This window comes from Lithobates pipiens, unplaced genomic scaffold, assembly GCF_037356315.1.
Source record: "Lithobates pipiens isolate NorthernLeopardFrog02 unplaced genomic scaffold, aLitPip1_a1.2 Scaffold_23, whole genome shotgun sequence".
NCBI classification, from domain to species: domain Eukaryota; kingdom Metazoa; phylum Chordata; class Amphibia; order Anura; family Ranidae; genus Lithobates; species Lithobates pipiens.
The window spans coordinates 324,928,455-324,947,273 of record NW_027507785.1 but is presented as its reverse complement, the minus strand read 5'-3'; the positions used below and the strand labels follow the sequence as shown (position 1 = coordinate 324,947,273).

General features: G+C 44.9%; 2 protein-coding genes across 3 annotated transcripts in view; one reads left to right on the top strand and one right to left on the bottom strand.

Moving 5' to 3' along the window:
• The window catches only part of CFAP57 (cilia and flagella associated protein 57), a 104,010-nt gene extending 103,462 nt beyond the window's left edge, over positions 1 to 548 (bottom strand). The window contains exon 1 of the mRNA XM_077450644.1: positions 434 to 548. The gene's annotated coding sequence lies outside the window, so the exon portion shown is untranslated. The remainder of the gene's footprint in view (positions 1 to 433) is intronic.
• EBNA1BP2 (EBNA1 binding protein 2) lies at positions 532 to 17,954 on the top strand. Of its 2 annotated transcripts, none has more exons than XM_077450654.1 (10): positions 532 to 646; positions 1,528 to 1,619; positions 4,723 to 4,806; positions 7,234 to 7,400; positions 8,655 to 8,778; positions 12,419 to 12,508; positions 12,618 to 12,693; positions 15,548 to 15,629; positions 17,389 to 17,560; positions 17,637 to 17,954. In XM_077450654.1, the coding sequence occupies exons 2-10, from the start codon at positions 1,542 to 1,544 to the stop codon at positions 17,685 to 17,687; spliced, it is 924 nt and encodes a 307-aa protein (XP_077306780.1). In that variant the 5' UTR covers positions 532 to 646; positions 1,528 to 1,541; the 3' UTR covers positions 17,688 to 17,954. The 2 variants fall into 2 exon arrangements, with proteins under 2 accessions (XP_077306780.1, XP_077306781.1); XM_077450655.1 differs by having other exon boundaries at positions 616 to 661.
• The last annotated feature ends 865 nt before the right edge of the window (positions 17,955 to 18,819 follow it).

The following is an 18,819-nucleotide window of genomic DNA, read 5'->3' as shown; positions in this document are numbered from 1 at the left end:
AGGTAGGTAGGGGTGGGGGAATGGTATATACAGGTAGGGGTGGGGGAATGGTATATACAGGTAGGGGTGGGGGGCGGTATGTACAGGTAGGTAGGTAGGCATGGAGGGGAATGGTATATACAGATAGGTAGGGGTGGGGGGTGGTATATACAGGTAGGTAGGGGTGTGGGTGGGGTGGTATATACAGGTAGGTAGGGGTGTGGGGGGGGTGTATACAGGTAGGTAGGGGATGGTATATACAGGTAGGTAGGTAGGGGTGTGGGGGGGGTGTATACAGGTAGGTAGGGTGGGGGATGGTATATACAGGTAGGTAGGTAGGGGTGTGGGGGGGGTGTATACAGGTAGGTAGGGTGGGGGATGGTATATACAGGTAGGTAGGTAGGGGTGTGGGGGGTGGTATGTACAGGTAGGTAGGTGGAAGTCGGACACTCACGCGGACTCGGCTCTCCTCTCCAGTTCTCCGGTTACCATGGGGACGGGACGCTGACACCGCGGAGGATGTCGGGAGGAAAACAATTGGTGGGGGGAGGGTCGTCATGACAACGGGCTCTCCGGTCTGGCACGTGATATCCGGTGACGTAGGCGGAAATGAGAGTTGTGAGACTTCCGCTGTGCTACACGTGAGGAAAGGAGAGGAGAGTGTGCGGTGAGAGGGGGAATTGTATGTGTGATGTGGAGAGGAGTTGTAGTTTGTTCTCTCCCCCGGAGGACGCTGAGCTTCACACCGTACACGGGGCACATTCCTCCCGGTGTCCTATCAGATACTGTCCCCACACATAGTGTCCGCTGAGAAGCCGAACATCTCCGAATTAGAACGGCGCCTGCGCACTGAGTCCAGGTTGAAGCCTCACCATCCAAGTGGCCATAGAGTTAGAATATAAAAGAGTGGAGCGAAGCGAGGGGCCCTGTTACTATGAGCAACCGTATGTCCACTTGGATGGCGGGGCTTCAACCTGGACTCAGTGTGCAGACGCCGTTCTTCTTCGGAGATGTTCGGCTTCTCCTTGTCCCCCGTACGGCGCAAGCGCTGCGCCTGCCCAGTACAACCCGGACACTTTCCAATGGCCGGACAATTTGTGTCAGAACACCGGCTCCACACTGTGAACCTGCGGCCCTCCAGCTGTTACAGAACTACAAGTCCCATCATTCCTCTGCCTGTGGGAGTCATGCTTGTAACTGTCAGCCTTGCAATGCCTCATGGGACTTGTAGTTCAGCAACTGCTGGAGGGTCGCCTGTTTGAGACCCCATCACCTCCCCCACAATCCCCCATCACCTCCACCATCCCCAGTCACCTACCCCCTGCCCTCCAATCCCCTTCCTTCATCCCCCTTCTTCATGCTCTCCCCATCCTTTTCTCCACTCTCCCCCAATATTTACCCTCCCCTCCTTTCTCCTGGGAAGGATGTTTGCCGCCCCCTCATAGAACCCGTTTGGTTGATCGGCTCGCAGTCTTTTCCCCGATCATTATAGAGGAGAATTCCGGATTGTGTCATTTGGTTACATTGTCTCTTTATATTTCCTCCCAGGATCAGAAGACGTCATGTTGGATCACGATGATGAGGAGAGTTTGTCGGGCTCGGATTCTGACATCGATCCGTCTGAGCTGACTGATAAAGAGGTGATGAGACTCTTCATCTGTGTGTCGTCCTGTCCTTCCTCTCCGTTCTTCCTCTCCTCTCCGTCCGCCCCCCGTTCTCTTCTTGGCAACACCCCCCCCTACAAGTCCCACGTTACTTTCATGGCTCCTCCCTGACAGATTTCCCCTCACTTCCTGTCTCAGAGACAAAACGGGAAGTGAGGGAATCCCTGGCAGTCACCAGAACCCTTGTCCCCCATTGTCAGATTTCGCCTCTATTCCTTTTCTGGAAATTTTGTATTTTCTTTAACCCTCGCTGATAATGGCTAACGGGACGAATAGAGAGGGGGACCAGTGTTCATTTTGGCAGCAAATTTTGATTTAGTCTTAGGACTAAAATGGCGTTTTAGTCTTCTGCAATTGTTTTGGTTGTATTTAGTCGACTAAATCTCCAGTACAGTTTAGTCGTCTAAAATCTAATGGGTGTAATTTTAAATTTTAATGCATTAGTGAAAATCCCTCTACAATTTCCAAACTCGTGTATTGCTGGAGTGAAAAATCTCATATGTTGTTGTTTTTGGCTTAGAGGTATGAACGTGCACTACAGACCAATGTTAAAGAGGGATTCCACTGGAAAAAAAATTTATTAAAAGCCAGCAGCTATAAATACTACAGCGCCTGACTTTTAATAAATGGACACTTACCTGTCCCAGGGTCCAGCGATGTCGGCAGCCGAGGCTGATCGATCTCTCGGCTGCTGCTGCCATTCTCGGTGAGGGAATCAGGAAGTGAAGAGTTGCAGCTTCACTTCCTGGTTCCCTACTGCGCATGCGCGAGTCGCACAGCGCAATGGGAATGGTCCGCGCTGTCTCTGGGACCCGTGTGTGTCCCAGCAGACAGAGCGCCGGGACAGGAAGAAGCGTATATTATATAAAAGTGTAGCGCTTTAAAAATATGGCATATTTACTGCCATTATTACAAATGCATATATTCAACAAATAATATGAATGTGAACTGGTACACACACCATGCAAAATATTTGCTGTATACAATTATAAAGCAAAAAGAAATCAAAATCAAAAAAGTGAATGAAAAAATGTGAAAATAGAAAAAGTCTCTTAGATGTCCGTGTGTGAATTACAATTATGTGTAAACGATCCTACACCTCCTCCATAGAAAGACCGTGCAGTCACCACGTGAAATCCCTCCACCATGCGAAATGGGCGCTTACCGGACTTAATGGATCCTACTCAAATTTATATTTGGAGGATCACATAAGCTTGTACATATATGTAGACTCCTTCGGTGTTGCACTTTCTAGAGGGATTTCAAGTATGGCTATTCCATTCAGAAAGATGACATATCTCCAGCCATATGGATCCACATGGATAATAGAGCACATATAAAGAGAAGCAGGGACCACAATAGTGTAATTCCGTTTTTCGTATAAATAATTTAATAAAAGGTTATTAAACTCACATGTATACAGAAGATTTGAGCGCTTTTCAATATAAAATCAGGCTGCAGTGAAGTCCCGACGCATTTCGTCATGGACAGACGTCACCTGGGGTGATCCCAGATGACGTCTGTTCATGACGAAACGCGTCGGGACTTCACTGCAGCCTGATATATATATATATATATTATTAGCGCAGTGTTTTGTCTTTCCAGGAAGAAGAGTAGACTCCCGTGGGAGTCTATGCCAGGAAGTGGGTGCAAATGCCTGTCTTAGACAGGTATCTGCACCCCCCTCCCCTCTGAAAGATGCCATCTGTGACACCAGAGGGGGGGAGGGTTCTGATGAGTGGAAGTTCCACTTTAGGGTGCAACCCCGCTTTTAATTTTGAAATCAAATTTCAATTTAGTTTTAGTCTTTTGACTAAAATGGCATTTTAGTTTTGGTCATCTCAATTGTTTTAGTCGTATTTTAGTCAACTAAAATACTATTCATTTAGTCGACTAAATTAACACCGAGGGTGACTCTTCCTAACGGGGACACAGATAGCAATATAAACCTAATGGGTCTTCTAATACATCTCTCCTCTATGCTGCAAAGCCTGAGATCAAGAAAAAGTAATTTACGCTTATTTTTTCTGTACACCTTGTTAAAGTTCAATAAAATGTTAAAAAAGGAAAAAAAAGCGATCTCGGGCTTTCCAGCTAAAAAATAAAAACAGCCGTGTTTACATCTGCTGACGCCAGAAGTGACGCGATGACGCTGCTCCTGGCCTCTGAAGGTCATCGAGATGACAGGGGACCATCTGGTCATCCGGCTTATTGGTAATTGGCTGCCGCCACCAGCAGGTTCATTCTCCAGCTCGCCGATTGCATGGGCCAGGTGGGAGAAGCACGGGGGGGGGTGTCCCCTCTGTCCCTCCCTCCGCCTGTAAAAACAGTCAAGCCACTGTGATGGCTTTTGCATTGCAGGGAATTGCCAGCACAAAATATCTGATGCCTACACCTGTGCCCATCATTTTGGACTTTTAAGTGGTAAAATCTTGATGACATATGACGTCCTGTGGGTGGGAAATGGTTAAAGTATAAAGGGAGACAGTACAGTTACAATAAAATATAAGACTTAAAATGCGGAAAGGTTTCCTCACAGTAAGAGCTGTGAAAATGTGGAATAGACTCCCTGCAGAGGTGGTTCTGGCCAAGTCAGTGGATTGCTTTAAGAAAGGCCTGGATTCTTTCCTAAATGTACAGAATATAACTGGGTACTGACATTTATAGGTAAAGTTGATCCGGGGAAAATCCTCTCGGGGATCAGGAAGGAATTTTCTTTCCCTGCTGTAGCAAATTGGATCATACTCTGCTGGGGTTTATCGCCTTCCTCTCGATAAACTGTGGCTATAGATTTGGGTATATGGGATTGTATGATATTTTTTTTTCTTTCTTTTGGTTGAACTAGATGGACTTGGTGTTTTGTTTTCAACCTGACTATGTAAAAGTTCAGTCAATAGGTTGAAGGAGGTGGGGTGGCTTCCCTGAAGAGATGAGGTTTTTAGGAGTCGTCTAAAGCTCAGTCCTGGAAGCGTGCCTTCAAATGACATTCCACCTAATTTGCTGCTTGTGAGGATGGTATGTTGTGTTTTTGTTTTGCATTTCTATTTCTAAATTTGTCCTACAAATGCTTTTGTTACAGCTACAAGAAGCCTTTGCTCAGGGAAAACTGAAGCCGGGATTAAATGTGGTGCTGGAAGGAAAACCGAAAGCTTCCAATGATGTGGTGAGGACCGAAAACACGGCGCTTCTCTTCTGTGTATTTTCTTTTGCCTTTTGCCGGGAACATGGGGAAAATGTCACCAGCACACCTAGGAGCTTTGCAGTAAAGCCAAAAGTTTTATTGCAGGACTTCCCTTTATGTGACTCCAGATGTTGTTGTGTAATCTTGAAATTTTCTTTAGCTTTGCAAAAAACTCCTAGGTGTGCTGGTGTTACATTTTTACATGTTCTACACCCAACTTTCTCTACCCTCCTTTTTTTTTTTTTTTTTTTTCTTTCACCAATTGTTTTTTTTTATTAAAGATGATTAACAGTGTCAAGATGTTGGGCTTTAAAGTGGTTGTAAACTCTTACAAACCACTTTGACGTACAGGTAAGCCTAGATTAAAGTGGAGGTCCACCCTAAAATGGACCTTCCGCTCATCGGAATCCCCCCCCCCTCCGGCGCCACAATTGGCACCTTTCAGGGGGGAGGGGGGTGCAGTTACCTGGATAATCCAGGTAACTGCACCCACTTCCGGGCTAGCTCTCTGCGGAAAGGGGCATAGATTACGCCCCTTTCCGAAAGTGCCCGCCCCCTTCCGCAAGTGCCCCGCTGCCTGCTGGGAAACACACAGATCCCAGAGGCAGCGGGGACCGTCCTCACTGCGCAGCGCGGCTCACGCATGCGCAGTAGGGAACCGGGAAATGAAGCCCAAAGGCTCAATTTCCTGATTCCCATACCCAAGATGGCGGCAGCAGCACTCGAGTGACGATCTAGAGATCGGCTTCGGGTGCCGACATCGCGGGCTCGCTGGACAGGTAAGTGTCACTATTTTAAAAGTCAGCAGCTGCAGTATTTGTAGCTGCTGACTTTAAAAAAAAAAAAAAAAAACGCGGAGTCCCGGCGGACTCCCGCTCTAAGGCTTACCTGTAGGTCCAAGGAATATCTCCTACATGGTTTAGGAGATATTTACTAAGACAGTCACAGCTGTCTACGGAGCATGCGTCGTTAACAGCGATATGGCGTTCGTGGCGGCTCCCATGCACGGGAGTGCCGTCATCGATGCTCCTGCGCTGTGAGTGGCCGGAGCAGCGATACCCGGAGGAAGATGGGACGCTCCGGACTAGAGGGGACAGCGGTGACATCGCTGGCTCCTGTGTCAGGTAAGGGACACATAATGGGCTACTATGCGATGCATAGTAGCCCATTATGCTTTACCTTTCCTCTCTAACTCTAGTAATTACATCTGATACGTTGGGTGCATTAGATGTCCTCCACTTTGAGGTGATTGTTTGGGCGCGCTGCTATAAGTGTCTGAGTCTCTATACACCTATATTGGAAAGGTACGCTTTCGATCTTTCTCTACCTTTTCAACACAGAGGACCCCTATAAGAATAACTTTCCGGTCTTGGAGAACCCCTGTTAAAAATGACCATATCTACAACTCATGATATATTGGTGTGAAGGTCAGTGGGAAGAATACTTCTTACTCTTGTGATCATTGGGAAGAATTAACTCCTTACAGATGACTAAAAAGATCAATGGCATCAGTGGGAAATTATCTTAGAGACAGAAATTTCTCAGGGGGCCCCTAGCAACCTGTAGAGCAGGGGTAGGCAACCTTAAAGAAGTGGAGATCTGACTGAACAACATGGGAGAAGTCAGAGATCACCGGACACAGTTTCTTCTCCTCGCATCTGATTTAAACTGCCAATTGCCATACTGCCGTGTTGCAATCGCATGCATTGCGTGGGAATTCAAGGGTTTAAATCAGGTGTTGAGGAGGCAACATCTCACCACCTGTCAAACATGCTCTGATCGCTTTTCAGTGCCTGTTTCACTTGTGAATGAGCCCTTAGTCGCATTCAGCAGTGGCACCCTTGGGTCGTATTTTACATGTAAAGTTGGGGGGGGGGGGGGGTAAAACCCTGTGGTTGTTATGGTTTTACTACTCCCAATCCCTACCCCCTTTATCTGCTGGTGCAGCATCCAAAGGTGCACACATGCTGTGTCAGGAATTGAACTCCATGTTGCCTTTGGGTGCTACCGCCTGCCAAGCGAGACCCATTTAAGTAAATGGGGTCGACCTTGCAAGTGCCCCACAACTGCATGCTTCTCCGGGGTCCAAGGGGGTTAAAGCAGGTGGAGAGAAAGCAGAGCGGCCTCATTCACTTGAATGGTTCATGCTTGGCATGTGGTACACCCACCAACCACGACGGGGCATGTAACTCCTGCTGTGACGTGTATACCCCTGGCTACAGGTGCGGATGGGGCGGGGTTGATGAAAACATGTCTTAACTATGGGGTTTCACCACCCCCCCCCCCCCCAAACTGCAAATGTAAACGGGGGGTGGGGGGGCCTAAGGGGTTTCCATTAAAAAGAGAAGCTAATCGCACACACTCTTCCTTTCATAACTTAACATGCCATCCATTTTTTTTTTTCCTCAGGATGGACTAAGACAATGCCTTCGGGATCTCAAGAAAGATCTGGAGTGGTTGGAGCGTCTGGACGTAACAACGGCTCCGGTACCTGACAAGACGGAACAGAACGGGGCGGAGGCGGCTCAGAGCTCCGAAGTCAATGCGGAGGATGATTTCCAGAGGGAAATGTGCTTGTGAGTGATTTACTGCTGAACTTCTAAAGATAAAACGTGTCTTATGCAGCTCACTGCAACTGGCATATAAAGTACATATAAAGAGTTCCCGTGCATAAGGATAGCACAGTACTCCCTGAGCAGTGTTTGTCACAATGGTGTGCCTAAAGCACCAACCACATTTTGGCTTTCATCAGTTTAGAGACTCTTATCTGATTAGTGATTGGGTGCTGGAGGTTCCCAAACTCTGCACAGTACTCTGCGTTGCAAAATTCACGTGCACACTGTTGTGTTTTAGTGTTTTTTTTTTTTTTCAAATATGATGAACTCTGACATGTGGACAGCAAAATAAGAGAGCAACCAAGGTCACTCAGACATATCCTTCACCCATCTGACCGGACTCTGCCACTGATGAGTTTGGCCACAGTATGGTCATAGTACCCATGTCAAGGGTGGAGCCATATTAGACGGGTAAAGGATGTCTCCATAACCTTGCTTGTGCTTGCCAATGTCAACGTTTATCATGACTTTGCATGGACTGTGGGGAGGAGGCAGATTCTGGGAAGTCCAGACAGTGGCAGGTCACTGGCTGGAGTCTGTCTAGACTGATGTCATTTGTTGACCACCCTATATCACTTTTACTGATCTCTTCCCTCCCTCCCTCTCCACCTACAGGGGTAATTTATGTCAGAATCCGATCTGCGGGTCCCGGGGGACTCTATGTCCTCCGGCTGGTTTCTGGAAAGTGTCTGATAGTCCGCCGCAGCCCCGCTATATCGCTGCCATTACTATATATATCTATATCTCTCTCCCATATATAATATATATATATTTATTCTATCTCTCGCTCGCTCTCTCTAAATATAAAAGTTACATTTATTTTTAATATTTTATACTGAAAAAATAAAAACGCAGAGGTAATCAAATACCACCAAAAGAAAGCTCTACTTGTAGGTCAAAAATTGCATAAATTTAATTACTCTACAGAGGCGCATGACCGCGCATTTGTCGGTTAAACTAACGCAGTGCCGTATTGCCAAAAATGGCCTGGTCATGAAAGGGGGTAAATCTTCCGGAGGGCAAGTGGTTAATTATTTCATTCCTCTTTGCTTTATTGAAAAAAGCCCTTTGCTTGGGAGCTGCCAATGATTTTCTCCATAGCAGCAATCGTCACTTTGTTCTTCTAGTTTTGTGAAGTTCTGTGTTGGAGCACATGCAGTTACATTCCAGCAGGTGGCGCTCTGTTCAATTTTGAATTCTTTATTCTTTCCCCAGTTACCGGCAAGCGCAGGCGGCTGTGCTCTTCGCTCTGCCACGTCTGGAGAAGCTGAAAGTTTCCACAAGGCGCCCGGATGATTACTTTGCTGAGATGGCAAAGACGGACCAGCACATGCAGAAGGTAGGCTGCCTGTAAGGTTTAAAGTGTTCCCCTTTTGGAGAAGAAAATTGAAAAGGTGAGAAAACTTTGTACAGCGCCCCCCCCGCCGGGTGGACCAGAGCAATTCTCTGTGCAGGCACTACCCAGTAAAAATCGCTATAGTGCATCCTGAAAGTGCTGCACAGAGAAGAGCGGGTATTTCACATCCGTGGATCTGCTGCATGGGCACCAGCAGCTCGACCTCCTTGGAGGTAAGTACAGCAGGGACTGGAGGGTGTACGGCAGGGGTGTGGGCCCTCCAGCTGTTGCGGAACTACAAATGGTGAACTAATTAACACCGGCAAATTAAGTGTGGGGTTCTCCTCCATGCCAAGAGATACATCAGCACATCCAGTGATGTCAAGACCAACGTTGAGCCCAGCTCCAAGCAACTGTTGTGTTCCTCCCCACTACAGATTGATATCTGGATACAGATCGCTGTGCTTTACGTGACCGTTTATAACTCGCATAAGTGCAATAATCACTTTAACAATAAAGTGGAAATATATAAATACAGTTCAAAATAAAAAATATAATATAATACATCTAAGTCCCAATTGTGTAAAGAAATCCTCTGTGCTGGTATGAATGCTGTTGATCCAATACTTGTGCTCTCCAGGTGCGCCGTCACCTCAAATTACAAGGACTCTTACCGGAAACCTTTGGACCCTATTACAGAGCCAACATAGGCATGTAGATCACAATCTCACCCTTGAAGGATCTGTATAGAAGTCATTCACCGAAGATCCTGTAATCTCCAATGTGAATCAGATTAGTGCCATCCACATGTTCCCAAATGGTTTACCATATCATGAAATTAGAGTAGGGAAACTCAGTGTAAAATTGTATAAAAATGTAATAAAAGCCAAAAGCAGATAAACTACTCGCAAGCTTAAAATAAGCGCTTGGTGCAAAAATGCCATTCCTCGGAAACAATCCAAACGCTTACAGACCAGCGTGGTGATGTCATATGAGTTGGCTCTGCCATACGGGTTTCGTCGCATCGGGGACACGACTACTTAAAGCAGAGGTTCACACACACAAAAAACTCCACTTTTTGGGACCCCCCTGCAAGTCCCATCATGCCTCTGGGTGTCATGCTTGTGGCTGTCAGTCTCGCTATGCCTCATGGCACTTGTAGTTCTGCAACAGCTGGAGGTCCACTAATTGCATATTCCTGGTATAAACTGTATGCAACTGAGGCCACCTACAGCATACCGCACTGTGTTCCAGGTGCAAGAAGAGACTTCCTGTCTCATACCCGGAAACAGTCTTTTTACAGTGGCGTTCATTCAGAGAAAGCAATGTATTCTATCAATACAAAGCTTCCTCTGATTGTCGAAGTCAGAGAGGTAGGCTGATGATGTCACAACCTTTGACTCAGCCAGAGGTTGCGACATCATCAGCCCGCCTCTCTGACTTCAACAATCAGAGGAAGCTTTGTATTCATTGCTAGAATACATCACTTTCTCTCTGGCTAAGCACTGCTGTGAATAGACTTTACTGTGTTCCGGGAATGAGACAGGAAGTCTCGGCTCGCACCCGGACCACAGTGCGGTATGCTGTAGGTGGCTTCACATGTTGGTGAATGACACAAATCGTATGGGCCAGCTTTTAAGGTATAGTGTGTGAAAAGCCGGAATTCAGCTTTAAAGCTACAATACCTTCTACTTCACTTTTAAATTTTCATATTTGCCTGGACATGTACACTGTAGCCTCCCTGTCGGTATTCCCGAGTCTGGCTCGGGGTAAGATTTAAATACCATAAGCAGTATTCCCGAGCCAGACTCGGGACCGCATCGCTGGATCCATGGATGGGGTTACTTACCTTGTCCCCCTGTGACCTGCGAGCCGTCCTCCGCTCGATCTGTCACATCGCTGGGCTCCGTTCCCTGCGAGCTTTGCGACGCACGGGGACGGAGTTCAGCACCAAATTCAAAAAGTATACACAGTATAGATGCAGTATACTGTAATCTTACAGATTACAGTACTGTATCAAATAATTACACATCCCTTTTGTCCCTAGTGGTCTGCCCAGTGCCCTGCATACAGTTTTATATTATAAATACTGTTCTTTATGCCTGGAAACTGGAGATTGTCCATAGCAACCAAAAAATGTCTGTTTTACATCCAAAGTGCTTATAGACCAGCTAGAAAACAGCGATAATAAATTAGAATCACTCGCAGAATTGAGCGATAGTAATTTGTGGGGAAATTCATCATCAACCACTAAAAGTAATGACAGAGATAATTCTGCAACTCAGTGTTTTTGATTTGATTACATTATTGAATAATTTTTATTATATTATCTGTTATAATTATTTATAGTTATTTTAATAAATATATATATATATATATATATATATATATAAAATTTTATGATTTCAAATTTTATCATACCCGGGATGTCTATTAGACTCTTGTTTGCACAGATTTAAGTGAATTATTCCTAAGAATTACAGGACTACAATATAAAATGCCAAATTTCCATGCAAAATAATGGTACCGCTTTCAGCACCTAAAATCTGAAATAATCATACCGCCAGGGAGGTTAAAGTGTTACTAAACCCACAATGGTAAAAATCAGTCTGTATATGCAGTAAAGTGTGCTTGTTATGCTCTCTGTGGAACCTAAGGGGTTAATCCTCTGCATTGTGTTTAAAAGGCTGTTTGATCCTTCCTTCTCTGCTCTGCCCCTTCTTCCACTGTCCCCAATCCATCTCTTGATGGCACCGAGCCTTGGAGGCACTCTGCACAAGCTCAGTTTGGTGTGTATTGCTAAAGAGTGTTTTCTTGTGTTTTTTTTTTTTTTTTTTTTTGGGGAGACTGCATGTGATCGGTAGGGATGAGCTCCGGCGTGTTCGCACACTCCCACGTGCAGAGCCCGCCAGGAAGTCTGCACGGCGCTGCGCTAATCGCAGGCAATGAGACATTTTCCCGATGTGTAGCTGTAGAGATCGGCAAATGTCTCATTGCCTGTGATTAGTGCAGCGCTGTGCCGACTTCCTGGCGGGCTCTGCACGTGGGAGTGTGCGAACACGCCGGAGCTCATCCCTAGTGATCGGCACAGGGCCAATCGACACTGTCCAGACAGAGGATCAGGGGTCAATGCAGGCTCATAGGACAGTCAGCGGAGAATGAAAACTCTTCCTACAAGCTTAAACCAGATACTGATAGAAATCACAAGACTGCTATATTCTGCTGATGAGAAAACTTATTTAGCAGTTTATAGTTTACTAAAATTGCGTTTTCCATGTTCTGTGTACTGTGGGAGACCAGATATAGTGACTGCAGGCTCTGGGGTTTAGTAACACTTGAACTCTGTTATCTCCAGCTCTGAAGGAAAGGATCAGTGATAGGGGTGTGAGAATGGTGGATAATAGCTGATCAGAGGATAACCTTTTAAGAGAATCTTTTACGTTGCCCTATTTTTCTTTTGCAATGTTGTATATTGAAGACAATGATTGTGCCAAAGGGATATAAGACTTCTGATTAGAACTGGAACACAGGCTGACAGCACCGCTTGTCCTCTGAATGCTGGGCTTTACACGTACAGGGAATTACAAACTACTGTCTGACATGTGACTGTTTCCGGTTGGTTTTTGTATTTTTTTTTTTTTAGATCCGACATAAACTTCAGACCAAGCAGCAGGCGATGGAGAAATCAGAAAAAGCCAAACAGCTGCGAGCCCTGCGGAAATACGGCAAAAAGGTCAGCGACCGACGTGTGACTTGTCACATACTGGCCTTGTTTTGGGTTTATTTAATTTATGGTTTGCCTGATTGTTGGATCCAAATGACTATCTTTCTCTGATCTACAGGTACAAGTTGAAGTTATACAGAAGAGACAGAAGGAGAAATCGAATATGATGAACCAGATTAAAAAATACCAGAAAGGTCAGTATTACCCAAGGAAAGGATATTTTATAGCTAAGGTTACATAGACTTTCTCTATAGGTCACCCAGAAAGCGTTCATTGCCAGTGATGCATATAATGAATACAGTAGATGTCACAGGGGGTGTGGCCCATGGTGTAGGACGTGAGACACAGAGCATCATTGCTTATCCTGCTAAGAATCCCGCTGCCACCGCCGCAATCGGCATAATCATATCCTAGCCCACACAAGCTCTCTCACCTGCAGACTGGAGCTTCTCTGCCACTTAACCACTTGCTGACCGCCCTATAGCACTTCTACTGCTGCAGGGCGGCAGCTGTGCGCCGGATTGTGTGTGAGCTGCACGATTAATTGTCAAGAATCGAAATCGCTATCCTTTTTCCGATATTCAAAACAGCATGTCACGATCTTTCTAACAAGTGCAGAGAGTTCTCACAGCTGGGATTAAAAAAAAAAATCCAGGCAGCCTGCCAAGCTTTATTGCAACACACAAATGAGAGTCCATTCACACAGGGGCAACTTTGGATCCGACTCCGTCGCCCCTAGTTGTCTCAAGTCGTGCTAGATGAAAATAATCAGTATAAGTGAATGGATCCGTCTTAATGCACACTAGTGCAGTCGCTACGACTTCAGAAAGGGTTTGAAACAAAGTATCTCTTCGGTTTTTTTTTTTTATCAAAGGAAAGAACCTTGGTGTGTAGATGAGGAAAGTTTTCACTATTTAAAGACCAAACCTTTTCGGACAGTCATTGCTTACAATTTAAAAATCATTATTTTCTGCTAGATAATTACTTGGAGCACCCAAACATATGATTATTTTTATTTATTTTTTATTAGCAGAGGCCCTAGAGAATAAAATGGTGGTGGTTGTTGCAATATTTTATGTCACACCGTATTTGCGCAGTGTTTTTTCAAATGCAATTTTTTTTTAAAAAATACACTTTAATTAAAAAAATAAAAATAAACCGTAAAGTTAGCCCAATTTTTTTTTTTTTTTGTATGCGAAAGATGTTACACTGCGAGAATCGTGATCTTTATTCTAAGCAAAAAAAAAAATAGATTCTCATTTTAGCCAGAATTGTGCAGCTCTAAAAAAAAAAAAAAAGAGATATATAGATATATTTGTGCATATATTTTATTCTGGACTTCCGCCTGCAGGGGGGCTTCTACTTGATAATTCACAGCAGAAGCAGATCTATGGGTGTTGGGCACTCAATGTCCTCCGGCACCTGCCGATCATCAGTACACAGAGAACTAAGATATGTAAACAAGGCATATGTCAGTTTTGACGGGGGAAGGGATCGATCCTGTGTTTCTGCAAAGCAGGGGCTAGAATCAATCTCTTAGTGAAAGCAGCACACTGTGTACACAAAAACACTGGTTATGCACACAGTCAACCCTTTGATCACCCTAAATGTTTAACCCCCTCCCAGGCAGTGTCGTTAGTACAGTGACGGTGCATATTTTTAGCACTGAGCACTGTATTGGTGTCACTGGTTCCCACAGTATTGTCAAACTGTCTGCTGCAATATCGCAGTCCCGCTATAAGTCACCGATCGCCGCCATTACTGGTATGAAATAAAAGTTCCATAACTTTTACCCATAATTTTGTAGACGCTATAATGTTCACATAAACCAAATCAATACACGCTTCTTGGGATTTTTTTTTTTTTTTTACCAAAAATATGTAGCAGCATACATATTGGCCTAAATTTATGAAGACATTTTGAAGTGTTTTTGTATTGGATATATTCTATAGCAGAAAGTACAAAATATTATTTTTGGGGGGCTTTCCCTAACTTGTTCATTCCCCGACTTAGTTGGGGTAGGCGGAACACTTTGAGGGTGGGTCAGCCATGCCTCTTGACCGTTGACCTCTGGGGATAAGCCTGCCGACCTTTTTGGAGGAGGTCCCTATTCTAATCCCGGAGTCCTAACCTTGTTCTTAAAGTGGTTGTAAACCCTTACAAACCACTTTGACCTACAGGTAAGCCTAGATTAAGGCTTACCTGTAGGTCCAAGCAATAGGTTTAGGAGATATTTGCCCGAAAACGGGCACCGCTGTCTACGACGCATGCGCCGTAGACAGTGGCGCACTGAGCGCGGCAGTTCCAAGAATGGAGCTGCCGCATTTGTCGGCTCCCGTGTGCATGCGCGGGAGTGACGTCATCGCGGCTTCGCCGAATGACAGCGGCGGAGCTGCGAGACGCCACCAGCAAGATGGATGCGGCGGACTACAGGGGACAGCGGCGACTTCGCTGGCTCCTGTGTCAGGTAAGTGACACATAATGGGCTACTATGCGATGCATGGTAGTCCATTATGCTTTACCTTTGCAGGGAAAAAAAGAGGAAGTAAACTCATCAGGGTTTACTTCCTCTTTTAAAGGGAAACCCCAAGTGCTGCATGACCATGCAATTGTCAGTTAAAGTAATGCAGTGCCGTATGGCAAATAATGGTCTGGTCATAAAGGGGGGGGGGGGGGTAAATATTCTGGAGGTCAAGTGGTTAACGGAGATATATGACCGAAAAAAAACTGGTAGATCCTCCAGCTGTGGATGGAGCGGTAGAATGTGGTGTGGCACACAAACATTGGGCCTGAAACAGGCTTGACTAGTGCTATACCCCCCTATATCCTCTGTAGTGTTCAAGTCTGTATGGTGTTCCAGCCAGTGGCAAAGCTTAATGCCTGACTGTTTAAACACCAAACCATTGATTGTTTTGGGGGTTCTAGATAAGTTTTTTTTTTTTTTTTTTTTTTTTTTTTTTTAGGTTAGGCCAAGTTTTATTTTCTTTTAACTGAATTTTTTGTTTTTTCTTTAATGGTATTATAACATGATATCTGGTCTTTCTTTAGGCCTTTCTGATAAACTGGATTTTCTAGAAGGAGATCAGCCTCAAAAGAAAACTTCTGGTGCACCAGGAAAGGGTAAAAAAGGGTAAGTGCCCATGCTGCATGTTTGCTGGCCAATAAAAATGAATGTGTTACAGCTATGATGATATCACCACAGCTAATATACCCAAGGGGGGGGGGTTCAAGTGATAAGTCTCATTTTAAACAAATAACATGTCAGAGAGCAGTCCGGATCCTCCTCTTCTTGGGTCCCACGCCAGCGCTCCTGGCTCCTTACGCCTGCTGTGTGCCCCCAGAGCAAGCAGCTTGCTCTTGGGGTACTCAAGCAGGTATGCTCCCGACCTACGGATGTGTGTCTATTTACACAATGAGCCGAGGCTCAGCCCAAACCCCCTCCATCTTTTTATTGGCTGCCGCCCAAAGCCAATCTGGAGTGCGAGTCCCTAGAGAGGCAATGTTCTTGTGGACATTGCTGGATTCAGAGCGGCTCAGGTATGTAAATGGATGGGGGGGGGGGGTTTAGGAGGTTGCTGCTGCACACAGGTTTTTTTTTACCTTCATGCACAGAACTTTGTGCCTTTACAACCACTTTCACGGGCTGTTGAATCTGGACAGTCCACTACTGTGTTTGTAATTTTGTTCAGTTAGTGTACAAACAGCTGACTATTGCCTAATCTCACAACACCCAGTGGTGTTAAATGGGCAGCACAGCGACTTGTTCATTATCACGTGTCTTGCAGCTCTGGAGTCCTCATTTCTCAAAATATATAATCATTTTTTTTTTAAAAAAAAATTTTCACCATCATTTTCCCTTTTGGGGTGATTTTCCTTTCACTTCCTGTCCCCTAGTCAAACAGTCAGAGAAAATCCTTGCAAATTACTTTGAATTCTTTGGAGACCCCCCCCCCCCCCCCCACCAGAACCTAGTGTCCTCGTTGAAAGAGTTCCCATTTATTTTTTTGCTGGGGACAACCCAAAATTTTTTATTTTCCTTTCTCTTTCAATAATGGTAAACAGGACAAATGGAGAAGGTGAATCTCCCTAATGCGGGGCACAGAAAGCAATAAAAACTGACAGGCGTTCTAATCCCTCACCACTCTATCCAAAACTAAAGAAAACATTTTACCTTTTGGTTATACTTTAACTGTCAGGACTCTGCATTCACTATATCTGGTCTCCCACAGTACACAGAACATGGAAATGCAATTATTTTAGTAAATATAAACTGCTAAATAACTTTTCTCATCAGCAGTATATAGCAGTCTTGTGAATGTTATCAGTGTCTGGTTAAAGCTTGTAGGAGGAGTTTTCATTCTCCTCTGACTGTCCTATGAGGCTGCAGGACACCTGACCCTCTGTCTGGACAGTGCCGATTGGCCCTGTGCTGATCACATGAACACGCCCAAGAGGGGAAAAAAACCTCTCTAGCAATACACACCAAACTGAGCATGTGCAGCTTGTCCCCAAGGCTCTGTACTGTTAGGAGATGGATTGGGGACAGTGGAAGAAGGGGAGGATCAGAGAAGACAGGCTCAAACATCCTTTTTACACAATGCAGAGGATTAAGCCCCTTATGTTCCACTGTGAGTATAACTAGCACGCTTCACTGCATATACAGACCGATTTTACGGTTGTGCGTTTAGTAACATTTGAAGGGAACAAAACCAATTTACCAGGAAGCAGAGAATCTGCTTGCAGTGTCATAAGGACAGGTTTTTCTTTTTTTCTTACTTGAGGAGCCATTTATGTTGGTGCTCATGTATGTTTTGGCATTTTATGTTGTAATTTTTTTTCCAAATTCTTTATCTAGAGCCTTAATTTGTATATATTTTTTTTTCCTTAAGACCTAGTGCCAAGAGAAAGTACAAAGACCAGAAGTTTGGCTTTGGAGGAAGGAAGAAAGGCTCGAAAATGAATACAAAGGAGAGTTTCAATGACGTGTCGCGCTTCAAAGCGAACGTGGCACACGGGAAAGGTCCTCGCCGGCCCGGGAAGAAGGGCGGGAAGAATGCCAATGTGAGTAGAATGCGCAGCAGAGATGGGCGAGTGTTCTGTTTTATTGCCCAACACTAATCTTCTCCTCTCTCTTCAGAAACGGCCGGGTAAGAATGTGAGACAGAAGAATAAGAATAAAGGGAGATGAGAATCGCTGCCGGCATACGCTACCAGCTTGCACGTAGTCGCCATTCTCCTCCGGGTGGAACACGTGACTGAATATCACCTCTCTGGGTTTTTGGACGTCACGCCGGAGATGGATTTACTCTTATTGTCACTATTCTCAGTGATGACAAAAGGACATACATGACTATAATAGATCTCCTCCGGAGACCATGCTAGTCTCAAGCCACCATTGTTTTTATATACAGAGCTGTTTGCTATTTGGTTCTATTAAATATATAAGTATAATGTATATGTGCTAAAGTGCTTTCCCTGTAGAGAACAGAGCAGGACCAATCGGTGACTTCTCTGAGATGAATGTCATGCTTACAATTTCAGGGCTCTCGCTCATGAGAATTTGTCTCGTTGTAGATGTGCGTTTTAGCTTTAAGGCTGGGTTCACACTTGTGTGATCAGACATGGCATGTGATTCGCACCGCTGCGCAGATCTCATGCGATGTCTGTGCAATGCGAATTCAGCCATACAGACTGTATGACTGGCTGAAATCGTATCTCATTAGCAAAATGGTGCAGGACCCCCCCCCCCCCCCCTTTTTTTTTTATTTTTTTTTTTATTTTTATTTTTTTTATTGGATCGCATGGGTGTTCACACACATATGCAATCTGATTCCTGTAGCATTTGACAGTTTTGCAGTGCGATCTGTGAATTGATCTGGGGGTGTCATAAACTTTACATTGATCGCCGCAAGAACTCATCTACGTGGTCTTTTATTGATCTCTCCAGTATCTTCCCGACTATAGAAGTTAAACTAGCAAGTCTATAGTTACTTGGTAAAGACTTTGTTCCCTTTTTAAATATACACATTGGCCCTGCGCCAATCCAGTGGTACTATTCCCGTCATTAGAGTCCCTTAAAAGAAAAAAATTAAACAATGGCTTCTAAATTACAGAGCTCAATTATTTTAGGATCCGTGGGTGGATGCCATCTGGTCCAGGTGATTTATCCACCTTTTATTCTGTCTAAATATTTCTGGACCATATCACTTTTGAGCCATTGTGGATAATTTGGGGCTGTGTCACTACCACCCCTATTATGGACATGAGCTCCCCCATGCTCCTTTGTATACAGCTGAAGAAAGTATTTAAAGAGGGAGTCC